Source organism: Phocoena sinus, chromosome 7 (genome assembly GCF_008692025.1).
Source record: "Phocoena sinus isolate mPhoSin1 chromosome 7, mPhoSin1.pri, whole genome shotgun sequence".
Lineage (NCBI taxonomy): Eukaryota > Metazoa > Chordata > Mammalia > Artiodactyla > Phocoenidae > Phocoena > Phocoena sinus.
This window is the reverse complement of record NC_045769.1, coordinates 7588765-7604930: the sequence shown is the minus strand read 5'-3', so window position 1 is coordinate 7604930 and position 16166 is coordinate 7588765. Positions and strand designations below refer to the sequence as shown.

The 16166-nt window shown below is 48.6% G+C and overlaps 1 protein-coding gene across 6 annotated transcripts in view; it reads left to right on the top strand.

The window, feature by feature from the left end:
• DIS3L2 (DIS3 like 3'-5' exoribonuclease 2) overlaps positions 1-16166 on the top strand; it is a 376911-nt gene that overhangs the window by 295583 nt on the left and 65162 nt on the right. For 5 of the 6 annotated variants that reach the window (XR_004350756.1, XM_032637768.1, XM_032637766.1 and 2 more), the window contains exon 13: positions 4780-5013. Coding sequence is in view for 4 of the 6 variants with exons in the window: in XM_032637768.1 (XP_032493659.1) it covers positions 4780-5013 (234 nt within the window). In the remaining 2 variants the exon portion in view is untranslated. Of the gene's footprint in view, positions 1-4779; positions 5014-16166 lie in introns of those variants that run through there. The other variant, XR_004350757.1, reaches the window with a different exon arrangement.

Here is a 16166-nt window from a genome sequence, read left to right as displayed (position 1 = left end):
AGAATCACTGGATTGTTTTGAAGCAGGATAGGTTCTGCTGCCCGACTGCCACTGGGCCAGGAAGTTCTTGTTGGCGCTTCAGAGCTTCCACTTCAGCCCTTCGTATGTTCCCAAAGAAGGTACAGGGCTTCCCTAGTGGCGCAGTGGTTGGGAGTCCGCCTGCCAATGCTGGGGACACGGGTTTGAGTCCTAGTCTGGGAGGATCCCACATGCCGCGGAGCAGCTGGGCCCGTGCGCCACAACTACTGAGCCCGCGTGCCACAACTACTGAAGCCTTTGCGCCCTAGAGCCCATGCTCCGCAGCAAGAGAGGCCATCACAATGAGAGGCCTGTGCACTGCAACAAAGAGTGGACCCCGCTCACCTCGACTAGAGAAAGTCCGCGCACAGCAACAAAGACCCAACACTGCCAAAAATAAATTAATTAAAAAAAAAAAAAAAAAAAGAAGGTACAGATTTTGTGGAATGCAGGCATTAAGGGAGGGGAGGCTCAAGTAAGGTGAAAGAGATGTGGGGAGCTTCTCATCAGCGCGGAGTCTCAGATTTGCTGGTGTTCGTGGGTGCTGTCGTTGACTGATAAGGAAACAAGCTGAAGGAGCAGAGGTGCCCGTTAGGAAAAAAAAGAGTAGCTCAGACTGGCTGAGATAGTGCAGCCATTTTGTATGCTAGCAAGTTTTGGGCGGTGGGGGGGGCGGGGGGGGGGAGTTTTTTGTGTGTGGTACACGGGCCTCTCACTGCTGTGGCATCTCCCGTAGCGGAGCACAGGCTCCGGGCGCACAGGCTCAGCGGCCATGGCTCACGGGCCCAGCCGCTCCGCGACATGTGGGATCTTCCCGGACCGGGGCACGAACCCGTGTCCCCTGCATCGGCAGGTGGACTCTCAACCACTGCGCCACCAGGGAAGTCCCACTGCTAGCAAGTTTTGATGAGGAGTGCGAGACTTCTGATTTTGTCAAGTTACAGTTAATACATTTTAAGAACCCCTCAGGATGAAAAGTGGCCCCTGGTCAGGGCTCAGCCCTATAAATGAGAGTTCAGAGGGAGCAACAAAGCTGTTTAGAGCCGGATCCATGGACTTCAGGGTGGCAGGGTGTCTAGGAACCTCCTGGAACTTACTGTAAAATTTTGTTTGTAAATACTTCAGGGGAGAGGGCCTGGAGCTTTCACTAGCTTTTTAAAGCAGTTCTTCACCCAGCAGTTTGCATGAAAATGGATGCCCAGTCAGGGTGGTCCGAGTCTCCCTGCCTGTGTGCGGTGGTTACCCTGTGTGAGTGTGCAGGGCTTACCTGTGTCTTCTAGGAAAAGAGGACACAGACCCCAAGAGGCCAGATATCCTATGAGCCAGATGCCTGAGGGAGTGTGTGAAAAAGGAGTGGAATCGAACAGAAAGGAACATTTTCCCAAGCTAAAGATGTGGACACAGAAGGAGGAGGATTGACTGACTGGGATTAGAATGAAATGGAGAAAAGCAAACAAGCTGAATCTCCAGGGGGAGGACTTTGCGACCACAAGAATGAATAGGTCGTGGCCCTGTCATCCTAGCGGAGATTGGAGCAGCTCCATTAGTGGGGAGTTTTCAGGAAATGTGGGTGTGATGGGAGGACAAGCATGGCTGACCTTGAAAGGGGCTCTTCTGGAGGGCTGCACGCACTACTTCCCCACAGGACTGTTGGGCAGTCCCTAGAATTGCCTCTACCGTTTCTCTCGCATTCAGCACACACAGACACCTCCTGAGAGCCAAATTCAGGACCCGCTTGCCACAGCAGAAGAGTCATGAGCACAGTATTTGAATTGCTTGTATTTTGAGATAGGAGTAGCTCTTGGAATAATCCAGAAAGTATAGTTTGAGGGGTTTTTTTTAAAGAAAGAAAGTCTGATATTACAGATTCAAGACTCTTCATAATAAGGCTCTTTGCACTGAACTAAAGAAAAATGTCAGTGGTCGCTACCATTCTCTTCCTGTGCTTCATGGCTGCCATTTCAAGAGTACTGATTCTTCCTTCAGTGGAAGGAGAGGGTATCAGAGGGGTCTCTCTAGCCATCCAGGGTAGGAGCTGTGTCCCCTAGAGGTTTGTGGTGTGGACAGCTGTGGGCTGGGCTCTCCCGTTCCCCACTGGAAACACCTATGGACCCTTCAGATGGTCTTTTTCGGGAAGTCTTGTCTCTGAAGTTGTGGCCACAGTGGTTTACTTGATGAAAAGGGTGTTTGCAAGCCCAGGGAGAAAGTTTCTGCGGCCGATTGGAGTTCCCTGCCTTCTCCCAAGCGCCCTGTGCCCCTAAGCACATCTAGCTTTTCCCTGCTCATGAATCACATTTCCCACAGCATTTGTCTCTGACCTTCTCCGCTGTCTTCATGCCCTTGAACCCCACCCAGCCCCCTTCACTCTTTGTCCTACACTTTTCCAGAGATCGGGGCCATCCACTGTGAGTGCTCTCACCTTCTCTCTTCTTCCCCTCGAGATCTCCTCCCCCGTCCCCTCCCCTTTTCTTCCTGCCCTCTCCAGGCCACTTTTCCTCTCTTCTGGATGGGTCGCCTTGGCACTACTTGGCACTACTCCCTTTGCTCTCTCGCAACTTCTTTTTGTACTGGCTTCTTCCCCTGCCTGCAAACACGGCACAGGCCTCTGTCCTGCCTGCTCAACAACATCTCTGTCCTACCGTCCTTCTGGAAGCAGTCACCCACACTCATTGCATTGCCTCTACTGCTGGACATTCACCTATCCTTTTTAAAAAAAAAAAAAAAAAAGTTTATTTATTTATTGGCTGTGTTGGGTCTCCATTGCTGCGAGTGGGCTTTCTCTAGTTGCGGTGAGCGGGGGCTACTCTTCGTTGCAGTGCGCAGGCTTCTCACCGCAGTGGCTTCTCTTGCTGCGGAGCATGGGCTTTAGGCACACGGGCTTCAGTAGCTGTGGCTCGCGGGCTCTAGAGCGCAGGCTCAGTAGTCATGGCACACGAGCTTAGTTGCTCTGCGGCATGTGGGATCTTCCCAGACCAGGGCTCGAACCTGTGTCCCCTGCATTGGCAGCAGATTCCCAGCCACCGTGCCACCAGGGAAGTCCCTCACCCATCCTTAACCCAGAGCTTCCCAAACTTTTTCCCATCATAACACACGCAGAAGATGTTGCTGTTTGAGTGGCACGTGGCATGTGTGTGCCAGGCTGAGGAAAGGCAGGGTTCTGGTTGCCCTGAGGACGAGAAGCACTGTGGCAGCATCCCTGTAATCCATTCCCAGCACATGCCTGAGATCTTTGCAATTCGACCCTGTCCACCACCCCTCGCCATACTTTTCCCCCTAAAATAGCCTTCCTAAAGACCACCAGTAACTAAATGCTAAATGCAAAGACCTTTTCTTTGTTTCCGTCTTCGTTGACATCCAAGTGGCATTTGACATACACTAGTGGTTGAGCGCTCAGACTCTGGGGCGGGCCTGCCTGTGTTCAGTTCCTGGCTTTGCCGTTCTCTAGTGGTATGACCTTGGGCAGCTTATTTAATGTGTCTCTGCCTTGCTTTCCTCATTTGCAGAATGAGGATAATAAAATACTTACCTCCTAGGGTTGCTGTGTGAGTTAAGTAGTTGCTGTATGGAAAGTGTGTAAGCGGTGCCTCTCTCGTCAGAAGTGCCGGGAGTGTCTGCTGTGGCTTTTGAGTCCCCCTTTTCTGAGGCCCTTTCTCCTGTTTCTCCTAATATTGGACACTCCCAATCTTTCTCCTGGCTCTTTGAACTCCCTTGGTTTTTGTTTGTTTCCATTCTCCAGTTTCTCTTTTGGCTCCCCAAAATGGAGGAGGGCATAGAGAATGCAGCCTCGACTCTCCTACTTACCTTCTTCCCTTCTTGGACCCTCTGGTCGATGATGCCAGCTCCCACCTTCAGCCCAGTCATTGCCCCAGGCCCCGAGTGCCTGCTGCAGATCGCCCTCTGGATCTCCTCCCTGCACCTCAGACCCAGGAGTCCCCAGAATATTTGAATGTTTTATTTTTGTTTTAAAAGTAATAAATGTTCATTATAGAGAATACAGACACATTGAAAGGATTAAACATCTTTAATCCCACCACTCAGCAAGCACCACTGCTGAAAGGCTCTCAAGCTGGGCTGCGTTTCCCCCAGGGAACATTTAGCAATATCTGAAGACATTTTTGGTTTTCATCTCGGGGTTTGGGGGAGGTGCTACCGGCATTTAGTGGGTAGAGTCCAAGGATGCCACTGAGCGTTTTACAGAGCACAAGAGAGAATTAGCCCAGTAGTGCCAGGGCTCAGAAACCCTGTTCTGGACCTTTGTCTCTACATAAATGCTCCAAATAGAGCAAACTGGAATTGGTTTTCTCTCTACCTCCGTCCTGCTTTGCACCTGTGTTCTCTGTTTCTGTCTGTGACCGCACCTTCTCTTTCAGCCCCCATCAGGTCCAGTAAGATTCCCCACCGGTCACATCTTCGGCGTCCATCCCTTCTTCTCCCTTCCAGTTTGGCATTGATGGCCACTCTCCCAACTCACGAGAAAGCCTCCAGCAGGCCCTTCGCCTCAAGCCTCCTGCTCGGCCTCGCCCGTGCCTCTCGTGTGCTTAGAGGCCGCTCGTCGACTTCCACCACCTGCAAAGTCCATGCCCTGAGCTCCCTAAGGGCAGTAGCTCCCCATATGACTGCTCTTTGTACCCTGCCAGAACCAAGTGGCGCTCTGAGCACAAAGCCGGCGCTCAGTGGATCTGTAGAATCTGTACGAATGAATGGTTGCGTGAAAGAAAAGGCCGAAAAACATTCTCCCTCATAACCTGTCCATCTTTGCAGATCCTCAGTGAATGGTTTGGCCAGACTGTCATCCGCTCCTGCACCAAACTGAGCTATGAACATGCACAGAGCATGATTGAAGGGCCCACTAGGAAGATCCCCGAGGAGGAGCTGCCCCCCGTCTCCCCAGAGCACACCAGTGAGGAAGTGCACCGGGCTGTTTTGAACCTCCACCATATCGCAAAGGAGTTACGCCAACAGCGGTTTGTGGACGGCGCACTTCGTTTGGATCAGGTCAGTCGCTGCTTTTTTGTCAACAACCAGCAGGTTTGACTTCGGCCAGAACCCAGTGTGTGTGAGGTTTCGCGTGGCAGTCCTGGGCTCCCCCCTCCTCCTTTCCTCAATCACTGTGCTGAAATAGTGTCCTCTGAGGCAGGCAGGAACCACCCCCCCACCTGCCCTGCCAACTCCACAGGCACCCAGGGCCTGATGACACGAGCCAAGGCGAAAGGGTGGTGTCTGTCTGGGTGGCTCCGTGACCAGAACTCCCATCTGGTCTTCCAGGTGAGGCTGGATCGAGTACTTGATCCTCACCCATTTTCCATCTCACATCCCTCTTACGGGAGTTGGGAACAGGAATCATGGAAGTGTAGAAAGCAGTTGATCAATATCTGATAGTTAGGCTTTAAAACAAAAGTGTTTCTTCTTATCCCTTGTCTTCCAAAAAGATTTATATGTTTACAAATATCTGGATTAATATCTGAAAAAGCAGAGAACTGAGGAGACTGTAGAACGTTGGCTGTTGAAGAAAGCAATGGCCCGGAATAGTATCGATTGCTCTTGAGTATCTCAGGCATGCTGACGGCCCTCTGGGACTCAGACAGCTGCCACTAAAACCTGATCGACTTCCACGTCTGAGAGTTGGTAATTCTTAAGCTCCAGCAATTCCTTCCTCATCACTTGCCAGTACGTTACAGAGTAGAGCCTTTGTCTCATTACTTGCCAGTACGTTACAGAGTAGAGCCTTGGTTCCATATTATGCAGCCTTTTTCTTCTCATTTATACTTCTTACCCGAGCCCCAGAGAACTCGCTCTCCTCCCCTGGTCTCTGTACACTGTGGGAAGTCTCTGGGAGTTTGGAAAATGAGTTGGGCCACAGGATTGGCTGAGGGAGCCGTTCGTCAGACCATTGGCAGAGCGCAGCCTCGCAGAGACTTCTTTCTCTGAGCCTTTCAGCTTGGAGAGATCTCAAAGTAGAGTAGTTTATCAGAAATTATGATGAATTATGAGTAGCTTATCAGTAGTTTAACAGCCTTGTTTTAAAACTTTCTAATTGAAGATTTCATTGCGTCCTTTTTGTGATAAACTTACACAAATGCTTCTCAGAAGGCATGGCAAACAGTTGCTGCTCTGGGCCTATGAATAAGTTAGCGGCTCTTGGGACAAATGGATCGTCTGTTCTGCCTGTGCTTGGGGGAGTCAAGGCATCTTCTGGAACCCTCATGCCCCTCCTTCCCTTGCCTGGGCTCAGGTAGCCTGAGCAGACCTGCCTGCTCGAGAATGCCACTTGGGAGACAGTAGGCAGAGTGGCTTCTGAAGGAGATGGCAGAGCCAGTGGAAGAGGCGTCACGGGCATGGAAGAGGGTGGAGGATCTCCTCTCCTTCCTTTAGTGAGATCATTCTTTGGGGCGTGAAGCTCATTCTCACTTACCAGCGGCTGCCTGGTTGTAAATCCAAGGACGCTTCTCAGTGTTTGCTTCCTGGACTTCTGTCCTGCCTTTGGCCCAGGAGAGAAGCAGAGAAGCAGACTGGTTCTCTGCTTCTCTTCATACATCTCTAGTCATGTCCTGCTGGTCCCTTTGCTGGAGCCTCTTCCTCTGCTCACCTCTTTACAGTTGGCATTCCCTGGAGTCTACCCCATCCTCTTTTTCTCTATCCACACTGTCTCCCTGAATGAATTCCTGTGTTCTTATGATTTTAATTACCAGTTAGATGCTGATAACACCAAAATTAGTTTCTCCGGCCCTGCCCTTCTTCCCAGGCACTACACAGGCCTCTCCACCTGCGTCCCTGGACTCCTCACCTGGCTGCCCCACGGTCCTCTCAGCCAGTGCTCGCCGCACCTTCTGCCCGACACAGTGAGCAGTGCCACGGTGCGCTGCACGCGCTGGCTGTGCTCCCTTCCACCAGGAGTTGTGTGTATCAAGGGTCAGCCCTCTTTATTCCCAGCCTGCTACACCAGTTGTACATGTTGTTATAATTATGCAGTTTAACTGAATATTAGGTAAACTGATCAAGTAAGAACATTTTTAAAAGCTGGTGTTTCTGTGAAAACTCAGTTAAATTGTTTGGAAACACTCGATGAAGAAGAATCTCCAAAAGTTCTGCTGTTTGGGTGTGACAACTATAGAAGAGTCGGGGAAAAGATCATAAAATTCAGGAGGGGGCTTCCCTGGTGGCGCCGTGGTCGAGAGTCCGCCTGCCGATGCAGGGCACACGGGTTCGTGCCCCGGCCCGGGAAGATCCCGCATGCCGCGGAGCGGCTGGGCCCGTGAGCCATGGCCGCTGAGCCTGCGCGTCCGGACCCTGTGCTCCGCAACGGGAGGGGCCACGACAGTGAGGGGCCCGCGTACCGCAAAAAAAAAAAAAAAAATTCAGGAGGAATTCTGTACTGAGATTGCTTTACAGATGTCTAAGCTCTCACTCTCTTTTAATGAAACAAAAACTATAAATTATACATGATGAATTACGAGTAGTTTATCAGAAAAAAGTATGTAGAAATCCAATTAGCATACCTTTTCAAAAAGCTTTACATTTTTTCTGAACGTGAATGAATGTAGATTTATATAAATTAAGTAAAACAAATGTTTAGTTATGTATGTATCTCTTCTGTATGATTCCCCTCTTTAGCCAGCTTCTGGAAAAACTAACCCACCACTGCTTCAGGCACATCAAATGAGAGGGTTCTGTTATACCATTTTAGAAACCTTTCCCCATCAGATTGTTATAAAATTGGATTGAATTAAATACGTTAAATACGCTAAACACTGTAAAAGACCATCAGCAATCTCAGCTCGCATTAGGAGGGGTGTGGTAGTCAGTCAGGGTGGAAGAATGATCACAGTTTCAAGTTGATACTGATCTGTTGGCATGTCTTAGAGTCAGAATTTTATTGCTGAAAATAACTTTTTAATTAATTTTTATTGGAGTGTAGTTGATTTACAGTGTTTTCTTTCTGCTGTACAGCAAAGTGAATCAGTTATACATATGCATATATCCACTCTTAGATTCTTTTCCCATAGAGGCCATTACAGAGTATTGAGTAGAGTTCCCTGTGCTCTACAGTAGGTCCTTATTAGTTATCTATTTTATAGTATATAGTAGTGTATATATGTCAATCCCAATGAAAATAACTTTAGATACCTGTATTTCATCAGCCCTCTCAATTTATAGATTAGAAGCTGAAGTCCCCAAAGGTTAGATGAGTTGCTTATATGCAAGAAACCCAGATAGCCTGCTCTTTGTTCGCTTTTCCTCCATTTACACCATGCTGACTTGAGAGAGAAAAGTTTTCCTTCAAAGTGAGAAAAAAAACCCTTGAAGTCCTAATTAGGTTCCAGTTAATTAAGGTTTGAAAATAATGGAATTGCATCCTTGGAGCTGATTCCTTGGTTCCCCAGAAAACAAGTGTGTGGACCACAGCTTTAGAAGAAGGAGCACATCGACCTCCCGTAGCGAGGGACACTGGCAAGATCCTTTATAAATCAGCTAAACGGCCCCATTCAGCAGTCCCTGCGTTTGTTCTCCTGTGCCTACTGCCTGCATTTGCCCTCACGAAAACCCACTTCTCCTCAGTGCTTTTGGCATAGCCTGCTGTTTGGAGTTGCTCCCTGATGCTTTGTTTGCCCCAGTTCACTGTGTCCTCATTTTTGGTGGCAGTCCTAAAAAAAAATATGTCCTCCTACACCAGCCTCAGTTAGAGAGGGTCTATGAGAGGCCTCCGTGAGAGGGGACAACATCTGTGTCGCGCTGTACGCCCTTGAACGCAGAATAAACCTGCTAAGCCAGTTTTGCCTTTCAAAGAAATCAGCTTACTGTAATGATCTCCAGAACGAGTGAGGTGGAGGACACCAGCGTGGGGGCTATTTGTCAGGTCGAGGACAGACTGGTTTGGAGGTCACAGTAACCGCAGAAACGCAGAGCAACTCGGTCACTGGGTGATTGTAGGCAACAGCTTAGGCCAGAGCTGCCTGGCCCATGTCTGAGACAGTGTACCCTCAGGCCGCAGGGCCACCTGAGCTGGCTCCAGTCCCCTGGGACCACCTGCCTGCAGTCCTGTGTGCTTACCCAGTATATGCTCAAATATTAGCAAGTTCTGTATATACTGTGGTGTGAAACAGACTGCGAAGCACTGCCTTCGAGGTTGGTTTGACTACTCCAAGCATCTTTTTTACCTAGAGGGCGAACCTAGTTCTAACAGGTCCTAGCTCAGTGAAATGATGCGCCTTTGTTTCGCTGCCCCGAAAGTCAGTGCAGGTGCCGAGTGCGTTCTATGTGCTTTTTGGCTGGATGAGTTGAATAATATCCCTTGTTTCCTGCTGCCATGTTAAATCTAGAATTGAACGCAGGCGCTTGTGTTATTTTATTGATTTATAACACGTCACTCCTGTTTCTTAAAAGGAGACTCCCATAAAGGGAGTCCCAGACTTTTCTGTGTTTGTAGTGAAAGTAATCATAATGGCTTACAATGACATGCAGATCTTGAGTTTTGGGGAAGGGGAACCGTGAGAGGCCTCCACCCCCTGCTCTGGTGGGGGGGGGGGGGTGCGCAAGCTCCCTGGCACTTCTGTTTGTGCACACCTGGTAGCCTGCTCCCACCTAGGGGTGGAGATGACCCTGCCTGACTCTGACACGATAGGATGACAAGGCCTCGCCTCCTTTTGGAGTTCTGTGCCTGGGCCGTTGCCTTCAGAAAGGATAGCAAGGGAGGATAGTGGGGTGCTAAATAGAGCCCCCAAACAAAAACTTCTTAGGGAATATTGACTGTTTTCAGGAAACTACACCTACAGCTTTCTGGAGCTTTCTCTCCAGCCCGACCTTGCTCAGTCAGGTGATAGCGCTTAGAGGCCACTCTGTGTGAGGGCTTCTGGAGAAACAAGCATGACTGCGGGAAACTGTGCCACTTCTGGGGTCCCCGGCGGGTGGTCAGGGGATGTGAATGACTCCTGCTGAGCCGTTGACTTTCTGAATTTAGAGAAAGTTATAGTGAAGAAAATCTGGTGTTTCCATCGAACTAAAGGAGACTTTACTAAATTCTCAGCTTCATCTTATATGATTCCCACCTGGCACAGTTCTGAAGCCCAAACTTCAGGCAGTTTCTTTGAGTGGACTTGATCGTAAAGGTAAATTTATTGGTGGAAACAATTTTTAGATACCTTGGGACCCAAGCTGCTGTGGAATGCTATTATGGATGACCTTGGCCTAGCCCAGCCTTTTAAGTAAGGGCTCGGCAGACTTTCTGCAAAGGGCCAGCTAGCAAATATTTTAGGCTTTGTAGGCTATCTGGTCTCTGTCTCAACTACTCAACCCTGCTGTTGTAGTGTGAAAGCAGCCAGGGACAAACAAATGAGTGTGGCCATGTCCAGTACAACTTTATGGACACTGAAATTTGAATTTCATATAATTTTCATGTCACAAAACAGTATTCCTCCTCTGATTATTTGTGAATCATTTAAAAATATGAAAACTGTTCCTAGCTTGTGAGCCATACGGAAAGTAGGTGGTAGGCCACATTTGACCTGTGGTCCATAGTGTGCTGACCCCTGCTTAAATGAAATCCAGCTCTCTTACCCAGTCAGCTTTTAGCAGCTCTTCACCACTGCACTGGGGAGTTGGGCTGGTAATAGAGAACACTTGCGCTGAGTTACCTCTCGCGATAGTTTCACGCAATTAAGTAAATTATTCCTTTGATTAGTATCATGCTTAGCAGGTCCAGTTGGAGGCTAGAAGTAAAGGAATGAATCCGTTTAGCACCAGTTCCCTTACCCTATTTACAATCAGGTAGCTTTAATTAGCCTGAAGCAAGAAGAGCAGTGGTTCTTAATTTCCCACCTCTGCAAGCTCAGCAGCCTCTTCACAGTCAGATCTCATCCCATCCACCCCGCTTTCCTGAGCCCACCTGCAGAGACACTGGCTCCGCCCTCTGGTAGGATGCCGAAGGTGGGAAGACAGCCATTGCAAAACGACTCACAGAAAGCTGTATGGCGTTTCTCCCCCCACACCCCCGACCCCTGCTGCTGTATGTAGCAATGTATTTTGTTGGATCGTGCATTTAAAAATATAGTTAAGTATGTTTCTGTTCCTTATCTACAATGCAGTTATTTTTAAGAAATGAGCATTCCAGCTCTCTGCTGTTTTAATTTTTGTACAGTGTGATAGTTGGTGCAAGGTAAGAAGGATGGGCGTAATCATCCTGTCTGGCTCTTCCTTGATCTTATTATTTATGTCATCACTTGAGCACAAGAGTAAGCTACTGATCAGGCGGTTGGATATGTTTGTAGACTCGGTCTCTATTTTCTTAGTCATAGAGTCCTCCCTTCAGCAGCATGTCTTCAGAAAGCATTTATTGGGTACAGAAAGCAAGTATGTGGTAGGTGCTGGAAATGAACAGTCCCCGTCCTTAAGTTTATAGTGTAGTGAAGGAGCCGGCAGACCACACAGAAAACGTTAAGTGCTGTGACAAGAGCTGTCCCAGAGTGTGGTGAGACTGCATTGGAGAGGATGGGCCCTGCCTCGGGATCAGGGAAGACTTCCCAGCAGGGGCGGTGTGTACACCAAGGCCTTTAAAAGACTTGAGGGGCTAGCCAGGCTCCGAATGCACGGGGTGGGGCATTTCATGCAAACTCCTGGCACAGGCGTGGCAGGGGCGAGGGGTGGCGCCTTTGGGCAGCATCGCATTGCTCCAGGTCGTGTGATGTGGCCTGCGAAGAGAGAGCAGCTTGCGGAGGGAGCAGGGACCAGGCCGTGAAGTCTGCAGGAGCGGGCTCGGGGAGCCGCGGGACGATTTCAGATACAGAAGGGACGTGATCAGAAGTGTGTTCTAGAAAGAGCTTACTGGCTGTAGTATGGAGAGTAGACTGAAAGAAGAAAGTAAAGGAAGCTTATATTCCAAGAGAGAAATGACAAGGGCCCAACCTGAGATCGAGCCCCTGGGGAGAGAGAAAATCACAGATCCGAGCGAGGAAGGAGTATCGGCGAGCCTTGACAAATTGACTGTCCTGATTAGATGTGGAAGGGAGGGGGCGGGCGGTGAGGGGGGAGATTTGAATCAGGGGGTCGGGCTTCAGGTTCAGGCGTGTGCACTGATGCAGTACCATGGACTGACCAGGAAATACCTTAGGATAGGAGAGCTGAGAAGAAAGCAGATGACTTCCGCTGAGGGTCTGTTGCGTTTGAGGGGCCAGCTGGAGACAGAACAGGTCGAGATGTGGAATAAGCATGTGGGCATAGAGGTCTGGAGGTCAGTTAGGAGGGCTCACCTAGAGGTGGCCATTTGGGAGCCAGCAGCCTCAAAGTGGTCCTTAAGCTGCAGAGAGATGAGCTGTAGTGGGGAGGCATGTGGCACCAGACGCACAGGAGGGCGAGAAACACTTCCTCCTGCTCTGTTCTTAGTTCCTCCACTCTGTTCTTAGTTAGGCCCCTTTGGTGCCCACTTTTTCCTTAGAAAGGAAGCTTTAAATCAGATTATGAAAGCAAAAGTATATTCTTGTTAATATTTGGGTATATTATGATTTCTTATGAATTTCCCACTTCAGGTAGGAGGGAGGTGCGGTTAGCGTAGCATACATGTAGTTTTTATATTCTGCATTTTAATATTACATAAGTTTTTCCCCATGTCATTCAAAATTCTTCTAAAACCTTATAATGCCTATGTAATATTCCATCATACGAATATGCTCTTAAACATTTAACCTTGCCCCAATTGTGGATTTTTAGTTTCTGATTTTTTGATACTATAAATAGTGCCGTGGCCATCTATGTTCATAAATCTTTATTGTGATCTCTGGTTATTTCTTTAGGACAGTCCTGGAACTGTGCTGATGGGGTCAGAAATATAGACATATTTAAGAATTTTGAAACATTGCCACATTCCCTTCCAGAAAGATCACAGCAGTTTATCCTCTTTCCAGTAGCCTGTGAATAAGGGCACCTATGATGGAAATACCTGTCAGGAGTTCTCTGGCTACATGGAGGGGGGGGGGGGGTTGGTCTCTCTCTCTCACTCTCTCTCTCTGAGTCAGACTAGGTCTCCTGAGATGTCCCAGTGACTGTGGTCTTGGATTTCGTCTTTCCTATTGTTCAGTGTGTTAACAGCATAGACTCTTCCTATTTGCATTAGCCATTATTAAAAAAAATACTCATAAGGGTCCTAGACTGTAAAATGGTAAGAGAGGCGGTTCAGAGCTTCTTCCTAAACTCGGTAAAGTCGAGACTGGAGAGTGGTCTCCTGCCCCAAAGTCCTTCTTTCTACTGCTTAGACTCAATAAGAAACCCATCCTATTTGAAATGGTGCTGAGAACTATCGTTGCAGTCTCAGATCCTTGGAGAACATTTGTAACCTCACTAACCTTTTTTGTTGCTCTCACGTCCTGTGTGTAGCTGTCACACATTGTTTGGGTTGGCCTGACACGAATAATTAAAAGGAAATCCAATTGAATTAAGACTAAAGAGGACAGAGCTGCTCTGTGTCATCTCTGCCACCATAAGAATTGCTACACTTCTCTTTAAGGTAATGGTAAACAGTACAGGAAGGCTTTTACTAGAAGTTCAGAGCTTCTGGTTCAATGTTGACAGGCAGCGCATCACGTCAGCCGTGGGGATAGTTCTAGAATCAGGGAGGCTTAAAGAGTAATTATCACCCTGTCAGAATTTTCCCCTTATTCCCAGTTACCAGTTTCATTATTATGAGCAAGATTTTCATCTTCGTCTGTTCATCTCATTTATACATATATCCTCAGCCAAGAGTCTGTGCTCTTTTGAGCCCTTCAGCCCCCAGGCTATCTAGGATGGCTCTGGGGCGCAGTGGAGCAGCTGAGGAGGGAACCGCCACCGCCTCCAGCTTTCAGGGAACGTGGGGCACAGGACTTCCCAGTCAGAGGGTATTGAAATCTTTCCCTTGAAGGAGAGATTGGTTTAGTAATCACACTAATTTCATATGGAATCAGAGCAAACAATCCACATTTATGCATCCCAAGGCGTGGACAAGAGACAGACTTGAAAACTTGACCTAGTTGTGTATGAGTAGCGCTAATTACACCCACTTCTGTGAGTTGGTAACTGTTTGTGGCTTGTTAGCATACGCATAAAAACTAACCTGTATCATTAAGTGTCGGAGTAACTTTGCTGAGCAGCTTGTGACTATAACCCTAAACTAACCTGTATCATTAAGTGTCGGAGTAACTTTGCTGAGCAGCTTGTGACTATAACCCTAAACTTTTCATGTGCTCACTCTTCCTTTAGGCATGTCACATAGCCAGTTACTCATAATTTTCAAAAATTGGAAGGAATACAGGTAGTATTATTCTGGAAGTTGTTAAAAACACAGACTCAGACATGATTTCCGGCTCTCACTGGACAGGTATTTCTTGAGTTCCTATCGTGTTACAAGTGCTACTACTCATAGTTCCATGAAGGAGCCTTAGGCAGTGGAAGACAGACTTTCCACCCTAAAGTTGCTTAGTGAATTTGTGAAGAACTCTGTGTACTTACAAGAAACTTCAGTGAGATAAAAGCAAGGGCATAGTGAGTTGACACAGGGCTAAAGGAATACCCAACGTGATGGTTCTTAGGTAGATGGGATTAGTGAAAGAAGGCTGCTTGGGAAGGGAAGCCCTGAATCACACGGTAAACAAAGTGAAGGACATGGTTGGTGAAGAGCTGAGGGTCACCGATTGCCCACCCTGTTAAGATTTAAGGGTCGTGTTCCATCACACTCCTGTCCCTTCTGAGTTCTGAACCACTGAGAAATAGACACACAAGTCAGACCGAGATCAAAAGATTCCATCTTAAAAAAAAAAAAAAGAAGATTCCATCTATTACTGATAAAGTTTGGATTAGAGAAGGCAGCTTGAGCCAGTTCGAGCATCTGGAACAGCCCAGAAGTTAATGCTGTAAAAAGAAACTCTGATTGTGGGGTGATTAGAGGGGGCAGAAAGTAGCCAGAGGCAGAGAGGGGAACGTGCCCTCTACCCGACTGGGGGCCGGGGATACTGGGCACCGAGTCCTAGCGTGGCCTTCGCTACTAGGTGCCCTCCAGTGCAGTGGCTGTCAGTGAGGACCAGTAGCTGATGCCCTCGGTCAGAATGGCCAGAATATATCCTCAGCAGAGCTCTGAAGACTGCTTTTTATATAACTTTAGCGAGTAAGCATGGCTCCCACTCCACCCCTAGAAGCTTTTCACTCGCCTTCCGGTTCTTTCTGCTTGCCTGTTATCCAGGCTCATTTCTTATAGAACGGAAAAGCTCTACCCCCACCCCTGTAAACCTTTCTTAGTTTCCAGGAAGCTGAAGACTGAAACTGAATCCTGCTGCAGAGAAGCTTGCACTGGCCAGCACATCCATCCCGCCTCCCGCTTAGGGCTCCCAGAGCACTTTGTTTATACGTGTCACCTGTCTTGATCACGTTTTCATGTTGCCTGGTCATTTTCCATTTGCTTCCCTGTCTCCTTCTCTAAAGCTGTAAGTTCCCTAAGGGTAAGGACAGCATCTGTTCACCTTTGTATCTCCAGCCCCTGCCCAGTGCTTGTTGTTAAGGGTGTTTCAAGGTCTCTAAGCATCTCTGTACATATTGGTCTTTTTTTTTTCCTGTACGCGGGCCTCTCACTGTTGTGGCCTCTCCCGTTGTGGAGCACAGGCTCCGGACGCACAAGCTCAGCAGCCATGGCTCACGGGCCCAGCCGCTCCGCGGCATGTGGGATCTTCCCGGATCGGGGCACGAACCCGCGTCCCCTGCATCGGCAGGCGGACTCTCAACCACTGCGCCACCAGGGAAGCCCTATATTGGTCTTTTTAAAAAGACGATGGGGCAGTTATGATCTGGGAGAAGGACTGTAGCTCTAGAAGAGAGGTGTGCTTATGTAAGAGAATTAAATGCTTATTATGAATCAGAGAGGTTTCCTCCTCTTTTGAATGAAAGGGTTGGGTGTTTGATTACTTGCCAGGGCATACAGGGTGTAGGACAGGGTGTAATGAGGGCTTTCTCAAGGTGGAGCTGCCTGGACAGGTGTGAGGAGCCGGGAAGCTTTAGCACCCCAGGGGGCTGGCAGTGCTTCTGAGGCTCCCTGAGCACTTCTGTGTTCACCTCTGTATCCTCAGAGCAAGCTGTGCCCCTCAGGGAGCCCGGCAAAAGAGGCTCTCTGGGGGAAGGCAAAGAGACCCCCAGTGTGCCCC